General features: G+C 35.5%; 2 protein-coding genes across 2 annotated transcripts; one reads left to right on the top strand and one right to left on the bottom strand.

Annotated features, from left to right (window-relative positions):
- Window positions 1-1374: 1374 nt before the first annotated feature.
- Window positions 1375-17731, top strand: LOC149677125 (ADAMTS-like protein 4). The gene is made up of 10 exons (XM_089838586.1): window positions 1375-1907; window positions 9192-9540; window positions 11805-11977; window positions 12974-13382; window positions 13475-13740; window positions 13819-14001; window positions 16593-16835; window positions 16896-17108; window positions 17369-17516; window positions 17592-17731. Exons 1-10 carry the CDS (start codon window positions 1812-1814, stop codon window positions 17729-17731), a joined length of 2220 nt encoding a protein of 739 aa, XP_089694712.1. The 5' UTR covers window positions 1375-1811.
- LOC149677124 (centriolar satellite-associated tubulin polyglutamylase complex regulator 1-like) lies at window positions 17548-18929 on the bottom strand. Its single transcript, XM_089838167.1, has 5 exons — window positions 18784-18929; window positions 18558-18660; window positions 18289-18419; window positions 18139-18220; window positions 17548-18074 (listed from the first exon to the last, which is right to left on the bottom strand). The coding sequence occupies exons 1-5, from the start codon at window positions 18824-18826 to the stop codon at window positions 17975-17977; spliced, it is 459 nt and encodes a 152-aa protein (XP_089694293.1). The 5' UTR covers window positions 18827-18929; the 3' UTR covers window positions 17548-17974.
- Between the last annotated feature and the right edge of the window lie 2766 nt (window positions 18930-21695).

The raw sequence follows: 21695 nt of genomic DNA, 5'->3' as shown, positions 1-21695 counted from the left end.
CACGTAACATATCTTATAAACTTATGGTATAAGTACATAGAGCTCTGTTTCAAATCCAACCAACAATAAGATATTATGTCTTCGCGGGGTCCCCAACCATTTAGATATAACATGAAATTACTCAATTTTCTCGTGAATATTGAATTTCTACGTTTTCTACTAGAGATGCAAGATTTTTAACTCTATTAACTTGATTAATGTTCAATCATGATTGGAGAATTAAATGAATTCCTGGTTATTACCACTGATATAACAAAAAACCAAGTTCAATATAAAAAATGGTACCCAAGGTAGGGAAATAATGCAATAAAAATCTTTCAAGGTTATTGCATGCATGGTGAGGTATTTTAGCCATTAAGGCGGAGGTGTTAAAAATGCGAGGGTGGAATAAATTTGGATCCATGGAATGGATTGGGATAGAAGTTAAGATGTTGCTGGAAGAGAGAGAGGCCTAAATGTAACGACCACATGGTGAGCAATCTGCAGTTATGACGTAACAATGAAACAGCGCGCTTTTTCAGATAAGAAATTTAATAGAATAAGTCATAAATCGTTCAATTATTTTTGATGATACCCCCTAACCTCTAACCCCCCCCCCCTGGACCAAGATATTGATTTTTGTTTTATGGATAATAAAGAGAAGGTGAAAGCTTCCGTAACTTTTTATTTCCCCTCACAGTTCTTTCAAATCTGTCAAATTTTTTCTATTTTCAAGTCGATTATTACGAAGCTATGAAACATATCTCTAAGCCTATAATCAACCAATTTGAGTTTCGAAAGTCGACCTTCCTAAATTTGAACTAAATCTATCACTCTAATTCGAACTTATATAAATTACACCTCTCCATCCGAGTTTTTTTAGGGTATGCCCATAGTAGTAGAAAAAAATAATAAATAACCGGTTTTTTTTTAAGGGTTTTTGGGCGGCTCAAATACTATAAAGGTCCGTTATAGTCACTTGAATCTTGGTAGAGCGTTTAACTAACTCATCACTAAGATATGTTCTATGATAAGTTTGTCACTGGTAACTTAGAAACTGGAGCTTGTCATGAAGTGAGTGAGGTAGGTCATATATTGGAGCCTTTGCAGGTAAAGCGAAGACGCCTGGTGAGGCACTGTCAAAGGCTTAGTAATGCAGACTCAATAGGAAGATGGAAGTCCTGCACTGCAATTAACCGAGTGTAAACAATCAATTCTCGTTTGTCATTCACCCTCGAACTAGCTCTCTAACATTACGAAGGGCCATACATATCTTATAAACTTATGCTAACAACATCCACCATCCCTTTGAAGAGTCTAACAGATGAAAACTAATAATAAGACAAGATTAATTTGAAATCAACTACTTGAATAATAAAATAATAATTCCGGCTAACTTTTTCATTCCCCCCTCCTCCCTGAACATTTTTCTTCTTAGAAACACAAGTTAAAGAAGAGATAACAGACAGAGATGAAGAGGGAGAGAGGAAGAAAGAGAGAGAAAGTAAGTAGAAAAAATATATATGTATATAATATAAAAAAAATAATAAAAACTGAAAGTTGATGGTGACGCCACTGTAAAACGCTTATGTTTAACCCCCTTGCTTCAGAGACTTCATCCACCAACACCACCACCAGCAGAAGAGAATCAAGAAATTTCTCTCTCTCCCTCGCTTGTCTTCTCAAAAAGCATTTCACCATCACTCAGAGAGGAGGGAGAGATCTAAGACCAAGCTGGGTGCTGCTGGGGACGTATTTCGGGATAATATTACTCCCATCTTACATAATATAAAAAAAAATAAAAACTCACGAAAAATAATAAGTAAAAAAAAATGCCTTCTTCCATCTTTACAAAGTTTTCTATTACAAAGTGTTTGTCGTCTTATTCAAAAATATCCGTGTTATTTCTATGGACTTATCATATTTGGGTAAGTACAATTTCTACAAACTACAAATACGATTTTATTAGATTTTAGCTTTAACTAGATTTTTATTAAGACGTATTGTTACGTACGTTACGCGTTTTAATTAAAATTAAGGGCGTAGGAGCTAGTGTTTCTTTTAAAAAATGAAATATAGTCTTTCATACAAGATTATTATTATTGTTATTAAGAGTGGGTTGAGGAGTAACGTTTTAACAATTTGGCGTTTGTCTGACAACTAAAACGAAAAATCTTGGCTAACGCTTCTATAACAAAAAGAACTAACTGGAACGAAACTAAATTACACGTATTTTTTTTTATATGCATAAAGGTTTTCTTAAAGGGATGGTGAAATATATTAATATTTCACCATCGCATCTTTTATCTCTAAATGAAGACTTAGTTTTATGGTACATTAGCGCTCTATTAAAGGCTAAATTATTTTAAAAAATTATTTCGAAATTTCGAATACCCCTATTTCGCTTTAAATAGTTATATTCAAGCTTTTTGATTCAATTAAAAGTAAAATACGTTAAAACTTGCTAAATATTTAATATTGAATATTTGTGATTGGTTAAAAAGGATCTCAAAATTATTCTTGACGCCTAAAATTTATATTAGATTGGCTAATCACTTTCAAATTAAGTCCCCTGCATACCTAACACGATATTACGCGCAAACACTAGCTTAACACCTTTAGTACAATCGAAGTTTACGCTGTTTATTGTTTTCCATTGAATAAATAAACCATGATTGAATGTTTATAATATTTAACATTTAAGCCGTCTTTACACGAGAGACACTTTGACACCGTATCGTGTAAAAACGGCTTAAGACAAGCAATATTTAAGACTTGGAATATTTTAATTTACTGTCCCTTTGCGTTTTGAAAGAAATATAGCGGTGTAAAAAAGGAAGTAGGCTTAGACACATTGTTTCTTCTGTTTTCTCTATTACTAAGATTAATCATGTGTTATAGCAGACAAGCATAAAAGCTTTTATATATATATATAGCCGTTTAATACGGCATAATATGAACAAAAAGATACCCACCCTCCCTTGGTCTCTAAAGCAATATTTCAGGATTAAATAATACTGAAACTAAAGCCAAGAACCCAAACAGTATAACTTGAACTCCGGCCTAATCTTAAGCTGAAAAAAAGCTAAGAAAAACACCGAACATTCTCTTTAGATTGATAAGTCTAATTATAGGTAGTAAGGCCGGTTTACACCGCATTTTTATATCTACACTAAAAGGGTAATATTAATTAGCTTGCTTTAGAAGTTACACTATCCTTTTTTATTAACTTTGCAAAAGACCTGACCTGGTGTAGTTTTTCTTAAACCATTTATTAAATATATATTTAAAGTAATTATATCTGAAAGAAGTTCATAATTTAAAGTTAGATACTTTGCAAGTTCAAGTCAAGAAAGACCCGATGTTAACTTTTTTGGAAAATAAACAAGGTGGTCAAAAACCAGACTGGACTCCACTCGACTTTAAAATTAAAAGAGTATATATACACTTTAAATTACGTACTTCTGATTCTGAATGAATAATATATGGTTCCTTTTCAAGTTTTTCGGCTACTATATGTCAGTTTTGTTTTCTTTTGAAAGAAACGCGTGTAATTTTAATAGGTATTTCCGCCTTTTTTTTTATTTAAGGGAGCATTTCATTTTCTTTATTATATATACATATAAAGTGAGTTTTATATTTTTTCTCTAAGTTCTTTTTAATCAGGGTGCAGCCCATAGCTGCTATATTAAACTCAAAAGCGTAGCGTATATAGCTTTCCACGAATTTCTTCCTCGTGTCTCCTTGATGGAGCCAATCATTTCCCGCCCACCATTTTAGGGTTAGTGGAACCATGGATATGTTTAAATACTACATGTTATGGATTCCAATCTCTCACTTTTCCACAAGGTATTTCGCTTAGGCCGCCCGTTCAGCAGAAGGAAATAAATATGACTTCCAACCCCCCTAACCTTATGAGGGGGAGGGAAATTCGTATTTTCTCTCTTTTTGCGCATGCGTGAAATTTCAAACCCACCACTCAGGGCTCTCCGGAGAGCTCTAGTTCTTTCCCCCACGAGACATAGCTATTTTCTCGCCTCGTCTCACATCCGAGAGTGTGGTGGCTAGTTTCCTAGCGTAGTTAGCAATACATAATGCGTAGTATTTATACACATATCCATGGTTGGACTGCTGCTGTGGTGGTGTTAAGATAGGCACATTCTTGTTCAATTGCTTGAAAGTTACCCCCGAAGATTTTTTTCTTATTCTTTTTTGGATCGCTGGTATTTTTTTAATACTAATGATAAAGAAATAGCCTAGTACCTTAGGAATGATTGGGTTTGGTTGATTTTAAAATATTTGATTTCGTATTTCAAATTATAGGTTGAGTTAGGTGGTTTGATTAGTTGAAAGGGGGAAAGATTATACGATTAAAGTTTTGTAATATTTCTAATTCGAACCGTTTAAATCTATAGTACTATATTAGCGATACATACATTAGCTGTATGGTAGACGTATCTACTGTAATTTTAAACCCTCAAGAGCTTTTGACCAAGTTTTGGAGTAATTATAACTATATATATTAATTAAAAATTTAAAATATTTAAGAACAATAATGCTCCTATATATTTTATTAAAAAAATTAAAATATTGTTTGGGACCTTCTTTTAACATTGAAAGCTATATATATGATATTAACCAGCTCACTCTGCTCAGGGCCAGGCATTTCTCCAATAATCTGTTATTTCTAACCCTTTTATCTTTAGCCGATGAGCTAGCCCATTTTCTGGGTCAACGCTAATCTTTACAAAAAAAAAATTCTTTTTATTTAAAACGCGAGAGAACCATACTATAGAGGATTAAAAATATACCATGATCCTTAAAAAAGGGGTTCAGGAATTTTTTAATCTTAAACTTTGATTTATTAAAGAAGTTAAAAATTCCGCCAACGTGTATCTAAACGTTAGAGGTTACATTTTCGAGTCCCAAAGAACATCCCTCTTAATTTATGGATGCAGACTTATCATAAATTAACACCCTGTATATATATTTTTAAATTATCATATGCATACAATATTATTATTGGAGCTGCTGTATACATGATAGATCATTTTATATGATTACATAAACGTTTTTGAAGCCTATCAAATCACACCCCCGTAAAAATAACACTTAGCGCAATTTTTTATTAATTTTTTTCTATCTCTCTCAAATAAACCTAGGGGTTAACAATAAAGTTTAAATTCAAAAACAGTATTATTAATTTCTTAATACAATAATAAATTCCCACAAAATCCGCCTAGATAAATTGAGAAAATGGCTAAGCAATTATTCTTTTTAGCTGATGAAAGCCTGAGCCATTTTTACACAGATTTTTAAATACTCTTAAACACACTGCGCTATAAGGAGAAATATCTTGCAAAGGAAATTTATGTCTGCCCCCTCTAATACATAACATACCATAGATGAAATCAGATTCGGATGAATTTTTGGGGAAGCAAGTCAATAGAGAAAAAAACTTAAGTTCTAGGAGTAGCAAACATAAAAAACAAATAAGATTTCTTTTTTTCAAGGAAAAGGCGGCCTACCCTTTGGCTTCAATTGACAAAGCTAGAGGAGAGAGAGGCCTAAAAAACAAATAATGTATATATACGAAGAAGTTGCCCCAGCTTCTTATAACTTAGCTGGATTCAATTTGTTATATAGAGTTCTCCTCTTTTCCTCGGTTCAAAAGCGAAAGAAATGATTCTTTATCAAGTCTCGTAAAATTTAAAGATAAAACCAAAAGCGAAAAAATCTTTCTCTAAAAAAACCACCAAAAATAAAGCAGAGAACTTTATTTACTAAAGGTTCTACTGGGAATCTCAAAGTAAAAATTACTCGTGTTTTTTCCTTTTTTTCCTAATAGTATTTATCTGTAAAATAACTTCCACTCGAGGGAGATAGTTTGTGATTTTGTTAGTGAGACGCAAAGATATTTTTATGGCATTTCTTCAGGGGCGTGCCAACCACGGGGGCAGCGGGGGCAAAGGCCCCCGCTCTAATTTTACAGCGGGGGCACCGCCCCCGCTCTGGTGACTGAGTCTAAATAGTAAAAAATTTCATTGAAGGTGAAATTTTCATTACCCAGTGTACAATTGTTGTGAGAGGAAGTCAGTTTTTGGAAGTGATTAAGAAAATACAGGTCTTAATCATTAACATGTTCGTAATATTTATAAATATATTTGGAGTTCTTCAATTTTTACTCCGCGTAGTTATGTAATAACCAATGGAGTCCCAGTTATTAAGTGTGATGCATGCGATTAGACAGTGCACGTAATTCTATAAATATATATTGCAATCGTAAAAGGGATTGGTAAAAGTGCCAGCTTTGATAGTTCAATAATCGTCGCTCGAGGACGTTTTTGAAGTTCAGTATAAAGCTCAGGTTGTAAAAAGAATTGTGAAACATATCCTAAGAGATTGTAAAAATGTAGAATCATTTTTGAACTAGTCCTGGAAATGAAGAATTTAGCATTGTTTGATAGTCTCGAGAATATATCGTACCTGACTTCCACCAGTTTTTGTTTACACATACTGTATAGACATAATAGCTATAGCAACCACGGTTTTGTATACAGTATAGTGTTGCAATTATTTCGCATATAACCGTACGTGGCTAATCATAGAGCTGATTAACTGCCAGCTTCAAGAGAGAAAGGATGTATAGCCGATAGCGCTTCAAATTATTGTATTATCATATTTGGAAAGAATAGGTAGGCAGAAGACATATTTTCTTTGCATTTTTACTATTTTCTACGATGTACGAGAAGAGAAAAATGTATGCTCAACTAGAAATGGCACTTTATAGAATCGTAGCCACTATATCCCACGAGTATTGAATTGGTCAGGCATTAATTCTCACGTTCATGCGCACCTCTTCGTAACTTATAGTGCATGCGAGATATTGTATAGCCTTAGATCATTTGGAACAACATTGAAGTACTGCAAAATAATTTTTGCTCTTGTATGAGTTTGGAAAGAGGTTAAGGTGGCTCAAAATTGTTTACACAAGTGCACAATTTTTTGCACAACTTTCCCTACCAGTGTGGGATTTTGCCCCCGCTCCCGTATAAAGGTTGGCACGCCCCTGCATTTCTTAGGCATAAAATAAGCCTTAATAACCCCGCGTTAAGACACGATGAGTCTTAACTTGATTTGAAAGTTACGAGATAGTTATGCTTAAATCGAAATTAGGACTAAATGTAACTCAATTCCTTATTTTCTCTATTGATTCTAGCTTGTTCAGAGAGACTTGATTCAAATTAGGCTTAGAATAACCGCCATGTCATTAGGCTTACCGATTGAAATGAATTGAAAGTAATAGCACAAAGTTAGGCTTAAGTAAAGGTTAAAATTAGGCCTAAATATATCTCAATTCTTTATTTTAATTCTCTATTGATTTGTGTCAAAACAAGCTTGATTCAAATTTAGGCTTAAGGTCATTAGGCTTGACCTTTAAATGAATCATAATAATAATAAACCTTCATTATAACTTAGAAATTCAATTAAATCCATATGGTCCCGTCCTAACCACGCCCTCGCTAATCATAATTAACCCCTAATTAATTTGTAAGATAAGATATTAAAATAAGAAAAGAATGGCATATGGTTATATAAATAAATTTGACCCTTGCAAAAAAAAGAAAAAAAAATCGCTCATCGTTAATTAAAGTCAGACTGCGGCGCGAGCGCTAACGAAACCTAATTGCCACTTCCCCCCAAAGACCGGTGGGATGCAACGATGATATTAATTCATTTGAGCAATTTCCACTATTAATTCTAGCATAGCGGGCTAGTGACTCTAATCTTTTTCCAACTAAAAAATAAATTGCACATTTTTAGGGTTAAAACATTTCCGGGTGCTGTTAAAAAAAAAACACGTCAGTGGCAGCTTTAGAATGAGTATATTTCCCCAAGAATATCTATCTAGAAATTGTTTATTTCAAGAATGCAAAATATCTAAAAACGTGCGTGGCTTGTGAAGTATATAACTCGAAGTATACATTTCTTTCGATTTTATTTTTGTATAGACTATTACATTAATTCTAGAAGTGAAACAAGCCTTGGGTTATTTCCCTAGCGCTAAGAATCACTGCTAGAGGCAGCGCGAGTCGGTTAGCCTCCCTAAAGCGTGTAGTGAATTCGGGCTAGCTTCATCTATTGTTGCCTTTTGGTTGGAGTGAGTGAAATAACCTAAGAGGGCGGCCATGGTTTCTCTATAAGTAATTAATGTAAAGGTCTATAGATTTAGAATTTTTGACGAATGCGTGGTTGGATTTTTACCCCTTGAATAATGCACTTCTGATAAAAGCCAGTACGAAAATTTCACGCTATATTGTACGAAACTTTTTAGTAATTAAAAAATTGTAACTTTCTTGTTTTTTCTTTTAACTAGTTGGGCGTATTCCCACTTTTTTTCTGTTGGTTTGAAAAGTTTGAATAGATAGAGATAGGAGCTTAGAGAAAAAAGTTCAATTTTCGAACCTGAACACTTTTTTTTCTACACCGTCTCCCTTTAGTAAATTAAAAGTTGTTTCGCGTCAACTTAAGTTTGAAATTATTTTAAGGTTATTTTAGTTTTAAAATAGGCTTAACAGTCGCTTCGAGTTTAGTTTGACTCCTAAACTAGGGCTCTTGTTGTTTAAGGGGTGATGAATGTCAGTGTGTGTAAATTCAAAAATGACAAATATATAAACAAAATCTCTCACGGGAGGAAGGGCCATTTTTTCTCTTTTTTTGTTCCTGAAAATTTCTTAAAATAGATTTTTCATTTTCCCTAAAAACTTTAAAACCTTGTTTAAGTCTAACGCCTGGTTTATTTGAACCCAAATTTCTTTCATTTTTTACGGTTTTCCAAACATTCTATTTATTCCTGGTGTTTATTATAGACTAACCAGTAGACTAAGTAATTAAATATCCCCAACCAAATATTTTGCGCAAAAAACTCCAAGATTTTTGGGGGTTTTCACCAATTTTAGTTTGTTTTAGTAAAAAAGGCTTTTAAAATTGTTTACAGTGCTGAGACTTTCAAAGTTAATTACTAATTTTCTTCTCTTTTTAATTAAATCGTTGCGTTTGACATCTGGACAGCGTGTGCTAGTCAATTTTAAACTAATTGATTTTTTCCCTCATTAATTTTTCTTCCCAAATTATTTGAAAAATAATTAATAATAAAGAAAGCTTTTAAAATACTTAAGCCTAATTTTTTTTCTATTCAAATTTTGATACAGGTAGTTCAAATAGTATCGGGAGAAAGTAGCGGTCTAAGGTCAAACCCCAGCTTCAATCGTCCACCACCGCCAACAAGTGGTCACTACGTCAATCCAGACTTCCTCTCTCCACCTTCTTCAAGTGGTCATTCTGGTACCACACGTTTTAGACAACCACTTCCTCTACCCATTGCCCCACTTCCGGGTTGTGATTCGTGCGTTTACGGTGGACATAACGCTACGTGCGTCCGGATATCCGGTCTATTCACTAGACCAACACTTCCGGTCGGTTATAACGTCATAACTAAGATACCAACAGGCGCATGCGCCATCGAGGTTTCCGAAATGAGAATCAGTAAAAATTATTTGGGTAAGTCCGAAAACCAAAGAAGTTAAAGAACATTGTTCTTAAGCACCTATAAAAATTAATTTTACACCTAAGCTTGAAATACAGATTTGCATAAAATGTTTCGTCAGTCAAAACTGATTTCCCAACTATAGTTACTTTAACTATACAGGGTGTTTCTGATAAGTCTGCTATAAATTAAGTCTTTCAACCCTAAGAACACACAGTCCCTCAACAACACCTTGTACATGATACTTTAACATTTTAAAAACTAATTTATGATTTTTAGTAAAAACTGGGCTTAAATCCGTTAATTTATAGCTATGAAATAATCAAGAAATAACGTCACCTTTAAATCATTTCTATACGCGTTTCTTAAGAGTTTAAAGCTAAAGATTTAAGCTCTAGAAGGAGGAGTTGAAAGAAAGAAAAAACGACCCAAGAAAAATTTAAAATTCACTTTCACGGGTCACCATATAGGGGTAATTAATTCAGTTTTGAAACGAGGTATTCGGTAACTCGTCAAAAACTTACAACTGTCTCTCACTCTCTCTCTCTCTTTCTAAAGAGAGAAAAAAGGGAGGATCACCCTTGAAAAGAATGGAGGAGAAATGTGTCAGATTATAGAAAACATATTTAAAATTAAAATTTGAAAAAAAAAAATTCCCGTCAAAAAAAGGCGAAGAATTTTTCTTACGTTAATTCTTTTCAACTTTTACCGAAAATATTTATTATTACAAAAAATTATGCCATGGAAACTAAACTAATCGTGGATTTATAACTATGAGATAATTTTCCAGTCGTATTTAATGTTAATTCCATCACCACCACTCTTTAAAGTTTTGCCTTAAGACCGACTGACAATTTTAATTTTTAAAAATATAGGTAAGGATCAAGAGTGAAGAAAAATTTGTTAGGAATTTATTGGCAAAGTTGCAAGAATCTCTTTTTTAAACTTTCTTATTTTTTTAAAAGAAAAAAAAATTATATAAGAAAATGTTTAGCTGGTGTTAGATGGAAAGAGCTTTTAGTCAAGACGCGAGAGAGAGAAAGAGAGAAAATGGTTTTTAACGGCCTTACAAATTCCACATCGAAAGGACAATTTTAAAGTCGTAAATCGCTATTTTACGGTTTTTGTCTTTTCAGTCAATAGGGGTGTTAATTTTAAAACCCTCATATAAAAGAATTACAAACATGAATTTCGACACAAGTTATGACGAAAAAACCTCCCCAAAAACAATCATTTGGCAATATATTCCAAAAAGGAGTAAATAAATATTTTATGCAAATTCATATTTTTCTCGGAAAACTTCAACATTGTTGTTTTAAAATATTAATAAACCTTTTTAAGTAGGTTTAAGACTTAACATTATCCCTCAACATTATCTTAATTTAATACGTCTTTGTTGTTAACATATCCATGACAAAAACAAGGTGGTCAACACCCCAGACTCAATTTTACCCCTCCAAAATTTGAAAAGGGTCTATTTATTTAAACTAAATATGTTTTCTCCGCACCAAAAATTATTCAAACCTCGTAGTAGACCTAACATCTAAACTTTTTAAAATTCAAAAGGAATTCCTTTTGAAATTGGAAGAGAGATCTAACTACGCCCCAATTTTACTATGACTTTCACGATCATACAACTCTCCAATTATTTTAAATTGAGACCCCACATGATTCCTCGATCTTTTTCTATACGCTATATCACAAGTTTATAAGATATATATTTCATAAGTATGACACTACCTATACTATAATGTTAGAGACTTACAGCTCGAGCTAGTTCGAGGGAGAACGACAAGCGAGAATTGATTGGCTACACTCGGTGGTTAGTTTTGCAGGGCTTCTATCTTCCTATTTAGTCTGCATTACTAAGCCTTTGACAGTGCCTCACCAAGAGTCCCTCGCTTTACCTCGAATCTATGACCTACCTCACTCACTCACTTCATGACAACCTCTCTAAGTAATCAGTGACAAACTTATGGAGGAACATATCTTATGAACTTTGACATCGCCTCACCAGGCGTTGCTTTACCTCGAATCTATGTCCTACCTCATTTACATATCACTTCATGACAAGCTCCAGTTTGTAACCAGTGACAAACTTATAGACCATATCTTATGAACTTAAGGCTATATTTGTGTCCTCTTTCAAAAGTCTTTCTTATTAAGTATTCCGTTTCTTTTTTCGTTGACTCGACTCGCTCCGTTGGTTTTTGCTAAATGACGACAAACTTTTCCGCGATTGGATGATAAAACAAAAAAAAACCCTATACGGTAACAGCATTGAGAGACGAAAAGGGTAACTACGTGGTCAACGGACGATGGAATATTGACCGTTCGGGCCATTATCCATCCGCCGGAACCGTCTTTACGTACCGGCGTCACGATCCAAGGAGAAACAGGGGAGAGAGCTTGACCGCTCCTGGACCCCTGACCGAAGCGGTTCTTTTACTGGTAAGAAAATTAGTTTAACCCATCCCTAAAGGTGCGCTGCAACGCTTTGGATCACGTACGAGGCAGGGATAGATTTAATTTTAGAAGTAGGAATGGAGAACAGAGTAATATCTGGGCGCGCGTCCGGACCCCCTTCCACGGGACAGAGGGTATGAAAAAAAGAGGCAGGGTCATAGCGATAGAGGGAAAATGGAATTACGTATTTTTCGCCGTCTCCCTCAGCAACGTCATCAAAACGTAGTTTAAGTGAGCCAATAAGATAATTTAAACTTTTCGTTACGTGTTGGAGGGAGGGGCTCTACAATGGGCAATGAGTCGGACTGAAGTAAATATTAACAGTTCCCCATTCCTACTTCTAAAATTAAATCTATCCCTGCGAGGCTAATGTTGAAATTTATTTTCCTTTTCTCGTAAGTCTGGCATAAATTAAGGGGTATGTTCTTTAGGAAATTTATAATTTCACCTTCTCTTTAATAAAAAAAATGAAAAAAATCCACCCACCAACTCCCTCTAAATATTAAAATTTAATATCTTATATAGAATGAAAAATTATCCTTCTTTTTTTTTTTTTTTTCAAACAATTTCAATAGCGAAAAAAAAGTATTTTCCAACTAATTTCAATCCAAATTACGTCTCTTTAAGACACGAGCTTTGCGATTTTCGGTCAAGATTAAAACGTTTCAATCGGTAGACAGGTGGAAATCTTATCAATTTCGTTTTATCGACGTCCCGAAAGAAATACGAGTAGCGATTTTACTACCGACGCGGTTAAAAAGCGTGACCACGTATCTCCCCCCTCCCCTTATCATGATCATAGCTTAACTATCATGTGGCTAGACAGGGCTCTCTTGCAACAACGTTTCTTTGAAATTAATGATTATTAAAATAGCTAGGGCATAGAAGGTCATAATTCGAAGTAAATTAAACAAAATTTAAACAAGGAAAATTGTAGAAAAGTTGTTTCCGCAATAGACCATTTTAATTATATAATTTCAGGTTATTTACCAACAACCTAACCCCGGTATTAGTTACGAGTATTCAATTCCTTTACACAACGCGTCATTTCGTAATCCCCCGATGGTAATGCCGCCACCCTTGGAGCAAGTAGGGTCGGATCCACCTTCCGTTTCTCCAGCCTCACCGAGACATCACAGACGTCACAGAAATGAACGTAACCACAATCACAACAGATCCCAACCACCACCACTATCCTCCATAAACAACGACGCTGTATTGACCCCTGATTTGACCCCTTCGATATCTTTCCCATCAGGGTTTGACCCGCCTAAACGACCCGCTACTCAAACCCCTCCGAAAAAGCAGAACAGGGGCAAAGGTAAAAAGACCTACCGATGGCAAGTACTAGATGATACCTTAACGGAATGCAGCGTTACTTGCGGAAAAGGTAAATAATTACTATTTGAAAAGGTCATGACCCCCCTCCCCCTATAGCGTATGGTTATAACAATTTAAAAATACAGTGTCTTTGGATATCAGGGTTTCAAAGTCAAGTCGCGGTTTGCGTCAGAGTTACTAACAACCCTAAAGACGTGGCGCATGGGCAGTTTCATACCGTCGACGAGAGACATTGTAGGGGTGTTACTAAACCTAATTTGGAACGACTAGTTTGCAATACAAATATTCCTTGTACACCCGGTCGCTTTGGTACTAAACCGGATGCGAAGACAGTACCACATACCCCAGCCTCTAATATACCGTATTCAGAAACTGGGATGGTATGGAAACCGGACGAATGGGGACCGGTAAGTTGTTCAAAACGCACTATACACCGGTCGATATAAGAAATTTATTTTAGAAAATAAAATACATACCCATTTTAGTGCTCGGCTAGTTGCGGTACTGGAATCCGTGCACGTATCGTTACATGCGTTGACCTTTCGCCTTTACCATCCAGAGGTCATCAAGACTTACGTTGCGACGAGCTACATAAACCAGCCGATTCGGAACCGTGTTACGCCGCGCCTTGCGCCCCGATATGGCTAGCATCTACGTGGGATATTGAGGTAGAGATTACTATAAAACGCTTAAACTATTTAATACAATAGTCTTAGCTTAAATTAAACAAACCAAGACATAAATCTCACATCCGAAACTCATAAAAAATTAAAAATTAAAACCGCCTATTATTTCAGACAGGAAATAAATAAATAAACTTTATCGCTATGTATGGGACAGATTTTAAAATGAGAGATGGTTCATTTATTCAACCCCATGAATAGAATGTCATAAATATCTTCTGAAGTTTTTTTATCCATTTAAGATTAGATATAAAGTTACTTAGTTTAATTGCGTTTAAGGGAGGGTAACACAACTGTCATTTGGGGATAATCTTCTAGATAGGGTTTCAAACAATACGGACCAATGGTGGACTGGCAATTTAACTTTGAAGCCATATCTATCACGTCATTATTGTTAAAATGTTTCAAACATCTTTAGGAAAACAAATTGGTCGAATATCAGACTCTATTTTACCCTCGACTTTTCAAACGGGGTATATTATTATAAAAAAGAGTTAGAACAAAGTTAATTAATTTCGTAGATACATAATAAATTTAACTACATTCTCTCGACCCTAATTAACTTAAAACCCACCCAACATTACACGTCATTGCGCTTTTAAAACAAAAAGAAAAAAAAAATAACAGATAATCCTATTTCTATTTCAAGTCTTTAAAAGTATATAGTCATAGCGGAGTTGGTTTGTTAAAAAGGGTTGTTAGTAAATCTCATTTTTGGCATTAGAAGGGAAAATAGATGACGATGGAAGGTTATAAAGATATGTTATTTCAACCCTTTTTCTTTTGGAGGTTTGGAGGAAGAGCCTTGCCTTTCAACTTCCAAGAAAATAAAAAGGGGAAACGCTAATTAATTAGTCATTAAATAATCATTTGGAAAGGGGAAAGACGAAGATGGGGTTTAGCTACGTACTCTCCCTCTCTTTGTCCCCTTCCCCCCCCCCTTAACCCGGGGCCGTCATCTCGTTTTGTAAAGCGGCGCAAAAATTAGGGCATCTGATGATCCCAAAAAACTTCCGCCGGGCGCGCGCCACATATATCCTTTTTATTAACGGATATCCAGATATTAATGTACTACCAGGGATAGATTTAATTTTGGAAGTAGGAATGGAGAACTGAGTAATGTGGGTGGGCGCGCGTCAAAGTCCCGGACCCCCTTCCACGCGACGGGACGGAGGGTATGAAAGAAGAGGCGGGGTGGTCATAGAGGTCACAGAGGTAAAAAGGAATTGTGTCACTATTTTTCGCCGTCCCCGTCAGCAACGTCATCAAAACGTAGTTTAAGTGAGCCAACCAATAAGATAATTTAAAATTTTCGTTACGTGTTGGGGTGGGGGGAGGGGGGGTCTATACTGGGTGGTCTATAGTCGGACTGAAGTAAATACTAACCGCCGTTCTCCATTCCTACTTATAAAATTAAATCTATCCCTGGTACTACATTAAGACAAGGTTCTCCAAAAGTACAGTGGGATGCGTGGTTCTATGGGGAATCGATTTTGAGTCGAAATGTAACTTCTAAGGGTACCGTTTAAAAGTTAAGAACATTGGAGAGTTTTACGGTTGACCCCTTAAATTTAAATAAGAAAATGAAAGACGATTTCTAATTTCATTAAGGGGCCATCCCTAAAACACTACACTATTTATAACTTGAAAACGGTGTCCCTTATGGGGTAGTTTCGATAAAGTTACTTCAACTTATGGGTGTCACGCACGCAGTCTTACACCGAGTTAACTAACTACGGGGCTGCTCGACTGACTGTTAAGGGGTTAGCCTTAATACTGCAGTGCTCACCCTTTCTTATTGCATCGCTAACGAGAAAACGAACCGCAGAAAGATGAAAAGAGCACCACGCGGGGATGAAGATGGAAAACTTAATTTGGCTCTCATCCCGCTTGAAATACTCCGAGACTTGACTAAAAGCTTATTACAGAATGTTGGTTACGCTTTTTAAAAACCATTGAAATTGTAATAACATTGAAATTAAACAAAACAAAAACCAAAAGGAGTATAGGAAGGAAATGAGATGAGGATTAGCCTTAACGATTACACGCTAGAGATGAGTGAATTATATCTGTTTAGGTTAGGTTTTTTTAGGGCAAATACGTTACTATTTTTAAAGTTATGATGGCATTGGGGAGTGCTGGTGGAATTCGTGTCAAATTAGTCGTTATTTTTACGCGTTTCAACGGCGCTTTTAAACTTTGTGTATATTTTGTGTTGCCATCATTCGACTTTCAACCCAATAAATCAAGTTTGTTTTAGGTGCTAATCCCAAGGCTTAATTTATGATTGTAATATAGCCTAGAGTTTCGATAACCTGGGTAATCTAATATATTAACCATCATAAGTTTATAAGTGATATGTTCCATAAGTATGAAACAACCTATACTTCGTAATGCTAGAGACTTAACAGCTCGAGCTAGTTCCTGAACGACAAGTGAGAATTGAAGTCCTACACTTCGTTAAATTGATATGAACTTATGGTATCACAAATCGCGGTTTTTAGCACGCGCTAGCGATAACAAGAACTCCATTAACAACTCCATTAACCTGAAGTTAATTCATAATTTCATTTCAGTGTTCGCATACATGCGGTCCTGATCAGGTTCGACGACGTAGAGTCATTTGTTCGGACCAATTACCCCGGGATGGTGACTCTTCGGATAGGTCAAGGTCATTTTACGACGACTCTATAGGTAACGTGGGAAAATGCGAACGTCGTAAACGTCCAACGTCAGAGGAATCATGTCACTCTGTCCTTAAAAGTCAAGGTATCGATTGTAGCCACGTTGGTCAGTGGATGACCAGTGCTTGGAGTCAGGTACGGGCCCCGAATTTTAACCGTGATTTAGGCCTAATTTAACCCCTTAAATAACTGCAGTGTTCCAGTACATGCGGGGTTCCTGGTTGGCAAACCAGATCCGTCGTATGTCTAGTCCAATCGCGGTTGTCGTCTTCAAAAGACAGCTGTTCTGGTCAAGAGGAACCGCTAAGTCGTCAACCCTGTAACCCGGGAATACCCTGTCCACCTCCCACAAACGAACTGGACAGAAATGATATACCCGGCGTTTGGTTTACTTCTGAATGGAAAAATGTACGTTTGACGACAAATATTTCAAAATTTGGGATAAGTACCCGCATTAGGTTTTTTTGCGTAGACTTTCAGTAGGTTGTTGGCGTGGTTAGGGGTATAAAGAGGCGTGTCTTTAGGGAGGGACCACCCACAAGTTGAATGTGGGTGTATAATGAGGGTTTTCCTAATTTTTAAACTAGTTTTTTATTCAAAACGATGTCTAGTCGCGTATTATCAGAGTAGCAATTATCCTATTAACAAAAATAATTTATTTTTTAAAGTGTTCTCATCCTTGCGGGGGCACGCAAGATCGTGACGTCATATGCTTAAGTACGGACGGAAGAACAGTTGTCCATAATTGTCCGTTAGACGAACGACCCCAACATAAAAGAAGTTGTAACGCCGATGAAGAAAATGGCGATAAAATATGTAAATTAAACTCCTTGATTTTTTTGGGGGGGTTTTATTCTTAATTTAATTTAATTTACGATTTTAAATTCACAGGTGATGATGTCTTATGCGTTGACAAGGACCCTCATTGTCATTTGGTAGCGAGAGCGCGATTATGTCACTATGAACACTACAGAACGCGCTGTTGTCAATCATGCGAGTTAGTGAACAATAACAAAAAAGCAGGATCATGAAGACGCATGCGCAAAACTTAAAAAAAAAAAAGTTACTCCTCCGATTTAAAAAAAAATTAATGATGATAATAATAATATTAATTAAGGTAGGGATTATAATTAAATGTTGTTGGTGTATAGATTTACACAACGGTTTTTAAATAAAAATTAAAATAAAATTATTATAGTGAATAATTTATATAATATATATATTTTCGTCTCATTTTATTTATTTATTTATTTATTCATTAATATATTTTGAAGTTAATGAGCGTGATCAGGCAAAGGCCTCTTTCTTAATACGTCTAAATAATCCATTAATGTAGGTTTAATTGTCTTTTTAAGATCAGATTCAATTATATTTCTGCAATAAAATTGGGAAAGGATTTTTTATATCTAATTTGAATATTTTTAGCCTAATTTATTACCGTGGTATGTCAGCCACTACGAAAAATGGAAAGTCAGGGAAAATTAGGCATATTAGAGAGTGAAATTCTTTGGCAGAAAGACCTAGCGAGATAGGTGTTAGAAAGCGAGAAAGAAAAGTATTTGGGAAATTTATGAGTTATTTAAATTACCTGTTTGTTCTAAAAGAGGCTTAAAAGATCGTACCAAAGTATCCATAGCACATTCCCAATTAAATTTAGTTGCTGTGATAAACCTATATTCCCTAAATAGCACGTGTGTGCCTTGTTTTACGTTTCTGAAACTAAAACCATACTGGAATATTACAGTTACTGATGCACTGGTGCCATCTATCAGTCGCGCAATGTACTAATGTTGTGAAATAGTCAAATTTGCATACTACATTGATTTTGTTCTAATTTTAAATTAAAATTATACTCACTACTCTCTTAAGAACTTGGCTGGCTTCACTTTATTATTTCCTTGTTGAAATATAAGGAATTGACTGATTGCGTCCTCCAAATAAACCATAAGTTGATAGGATTCTGGATGATGATGAATACAATATGTAAATGGCATTCGTTTAGGCCTAACTCTATTCCTTGTTTACAACATCACCTAGGCCTAAAACGCCGGTTAAATTATTACATTCTGGATTGTAAACTTACCCAGATATTGCCGATTTTCTTGGGATAACAATAAACCACTCATAATTAACAATTATTAACTTTAATTACGTTTAAATTCACCGTAAATCACACATTTATAAGCAGAGCAGACGCACAAACAAACCGCTTTGTAATTTGAATCGATTAGGCCCCTTGTGATGTCACTCTTACGGCTAAGTATTTATTGCCATCTAGACAAAGACTAAGATAATTTTAATTAAAATTAAAATTTACTATATCATTTTAATTAAAATTTACTTATTAAACTAAGATATTTAAAGCTATAAATTTAAATTGAATATTATCATCTTAAACAAGAATATTTTTAGACAGATTTCTTTCCAATAGATGGCGTTAAAGGAGCTGAACAGGGTATCCCCAACAAATTATTAGATCATGCCCTTCAAGGGGGTTTCCCGCATTTTCTAGACTTCCGGCATTCTTCCGGGTTACGGCATCTTCTAACGGTACATGGACGAATCTAAGTTATCACAGAATAGGGGTGTACCATAAAAACATTGCGGTTTTTGGGAGGGTGACCTCAACACTTGTTATCGAAGTGTTATACTGCCCCGTAATTTTGAAAGTTCAAGAACCATTAATTTTTTTTTTGTTCCGGAGGGGGGTGACGAGCTAGGGCTCAAAAAGCCTTACAGCTCCGTGAATAAATCAAGTAATTAAAAACCTAGAAACTATCGCAGTTTGGACTTAAAAACAGGGAGAGATCTGACCGCTACAATTTCTGAAGGGAGGGAGTTCCAAATAGGGATCGACCGACGAAAAAAAGAGTGCTTCAGCTGGTCTTTGCGGGCATATTGGTGAAATAATTTCCGACTGTGACCCCTTGTGGGAGCATCAAAGGGAGGGGGGGTGAAATAACTTTGCGTAGGGGAAGTTAAGATTTTGAATAAGCCCAGAAGGTCAAAATAGGTACGGCGGGTTTTTAATGAAGTTGTGTCGTTTTGTGGGCTTTATACTTTAATTCTGATCAAACCATAATTACATATACTTTAATTATTTAACCAAGAAAAAAATTGTTTTCGTTTTGAATCTTGAGGTATTTTTTCCACTATTTTGGCAAAGCTCATCAAAACGACGCCAAATATACATACAAATACACCGGTAACCATCAAAGTCGATACAGTTTGTTGAAAAACGAACCATTGTAGTATTAGAAAGACAGGAAGAATTACGGAATACCTGATAGCATTGCAAATGCTAGCAGTTTCCAACTTGATTGCTTTCACCATTAATAGTTTCTGTCCATAGGCTGTAAGACCCATCAAAACCACCAGAACTGGTTCGTAAGTACCGCATTTAGGCAGCCTAGGCCAGTTAAATCCATTGCTAATCTCGGTTAACATTACCATATATACATGGCGCAGAGACGCGTTCAAAAACACAACCCATTCTGGTGATAAATCAAATGTCAGTTTCTTGAGTAGTACCTGCGCCACGGAATGAAAAATAACTGATAAAAAAGCTGCACCCAATCCTAAAGCTCTGTCGTTGCTCAGCTCGTTACCCAAATCCCATATTTGAGTCACCATGCAAACACCAACTACGCTAGTAAGCAAGGTTATACTCATGGCGTTGGTGAAACGTTCTTTCAACACTATTATTGACAACAGAGCTACCAGGGGAGGGGTACACGATAAGATAACGTTTGTATCTGTCAGGGGTAGGGCTTGAATGGCGAAGACTCTGAAGTAGAAGCGAAAAGTGGCCATGACGCTACGAAAAACTATTAAACCGGCGACTGGTAAAATGGTCAATTTCGTCGAGTCTTTAACAAGGAATGGCACACTCATAACCATATCGCATAATGTACGATAAGCGATAATTTCGGAGGTGGTATATCCCGGTAGTGACTTGACTACAAATGCCGTGGCCACTTCGCTCAAAGAAGCCAGTATAGCGAGGAGAAATCCGGTGTAACGGGAACATAATGGTTCATGGTGTTTGTTTCCATTTTCTGGTCCATGGAGAGAATTGTACTTAATGTAGGAATACTTGTCCTGAGTTGTAATGAAACTTTTATTAACTAAAATACTTTAATTGTTTCTGTATTTTAAGTATACCTTTATCTTTCTGGTTATGAACTTCATATTGTTAAGAGAAGCTTAGCAGGGACATAAGTAATTTGTATTCCAGGTCTACTAACACAAGTTACGCCTGTTTCGCGGATACCCTTCAACAGCTTCAACGTTACAAAGCACAAAGTCACGTCATAAACGTGGGAAACGATACTGCGCATTATGAGAAATACTACTATACTTTTACAGATCTGCTTTTTAATTAATTTTCGGTCTGTCAAGTCACTCGTTTTTTAAATGATATCAATAAATAACGTGTCGTTCTAGACTAGAATATATAAACATGGTTTTTCGAAACATACGTTATGCCAATGCCTAACTTTTGAAGATAACGCTATTGTAGGAAAGGATGCCAGTTTGCTTTGTTTATAAATGTGTTGTTGATAATCTAAGTAAGATATTTTATGGATAAAACTGATTCGTAAGAAATGTCCTTGTTTATAAATCGTTCCATTAATTCAAGAAGACAAGCAAATACCAGGGGAGGGGGAGATCTTGCGCACAGAAGCACCTCTTGGTTGGCGCCAGAAAATAACCTAATAGGGCTGGGGCGTTGGTTTCTCTGTAAATAATTAATGGAACAGTCTATTGATGACATTTCAATATATATATTTAAAAATTAAGCTGCTGTATTGAATTGTAAATATTGCTATTAATAAATTACACCCCAAGGCAATCAAATATCGTGTGTTCCACGGAATTGCGCACTTTAGAATAATGCTGGATTATAAATAAATTTTCAAACGAAAAATAATAGGAACCAGGAAAATAATTTTCTTTTAGAAAATTAAATTGTGTTAAATATCAAAATAATCA

The sequence above is a fragment of the Phalangium opilio genome, unplaced genomic scaffold, assembly GCF_054372755.1.
Source record: "Phalangium opilio isolate 3A_F unplaced genomic scaffold, DU_Popi_V2 ptg000045l_1, whole genome shotgun sequence".
NCBI classification, from domain to species: Eukaryota; Metazoa; Arthropoda; class Arachnida; order Opiliones; family Phalangiidae; genus Phalangium; species Phalangium opilio.
The sequence above is the reverse complement of the archived record's forward strand: the minus strand, read 5'-3'. Positions and strand labels throughout refer to the sequence as shown.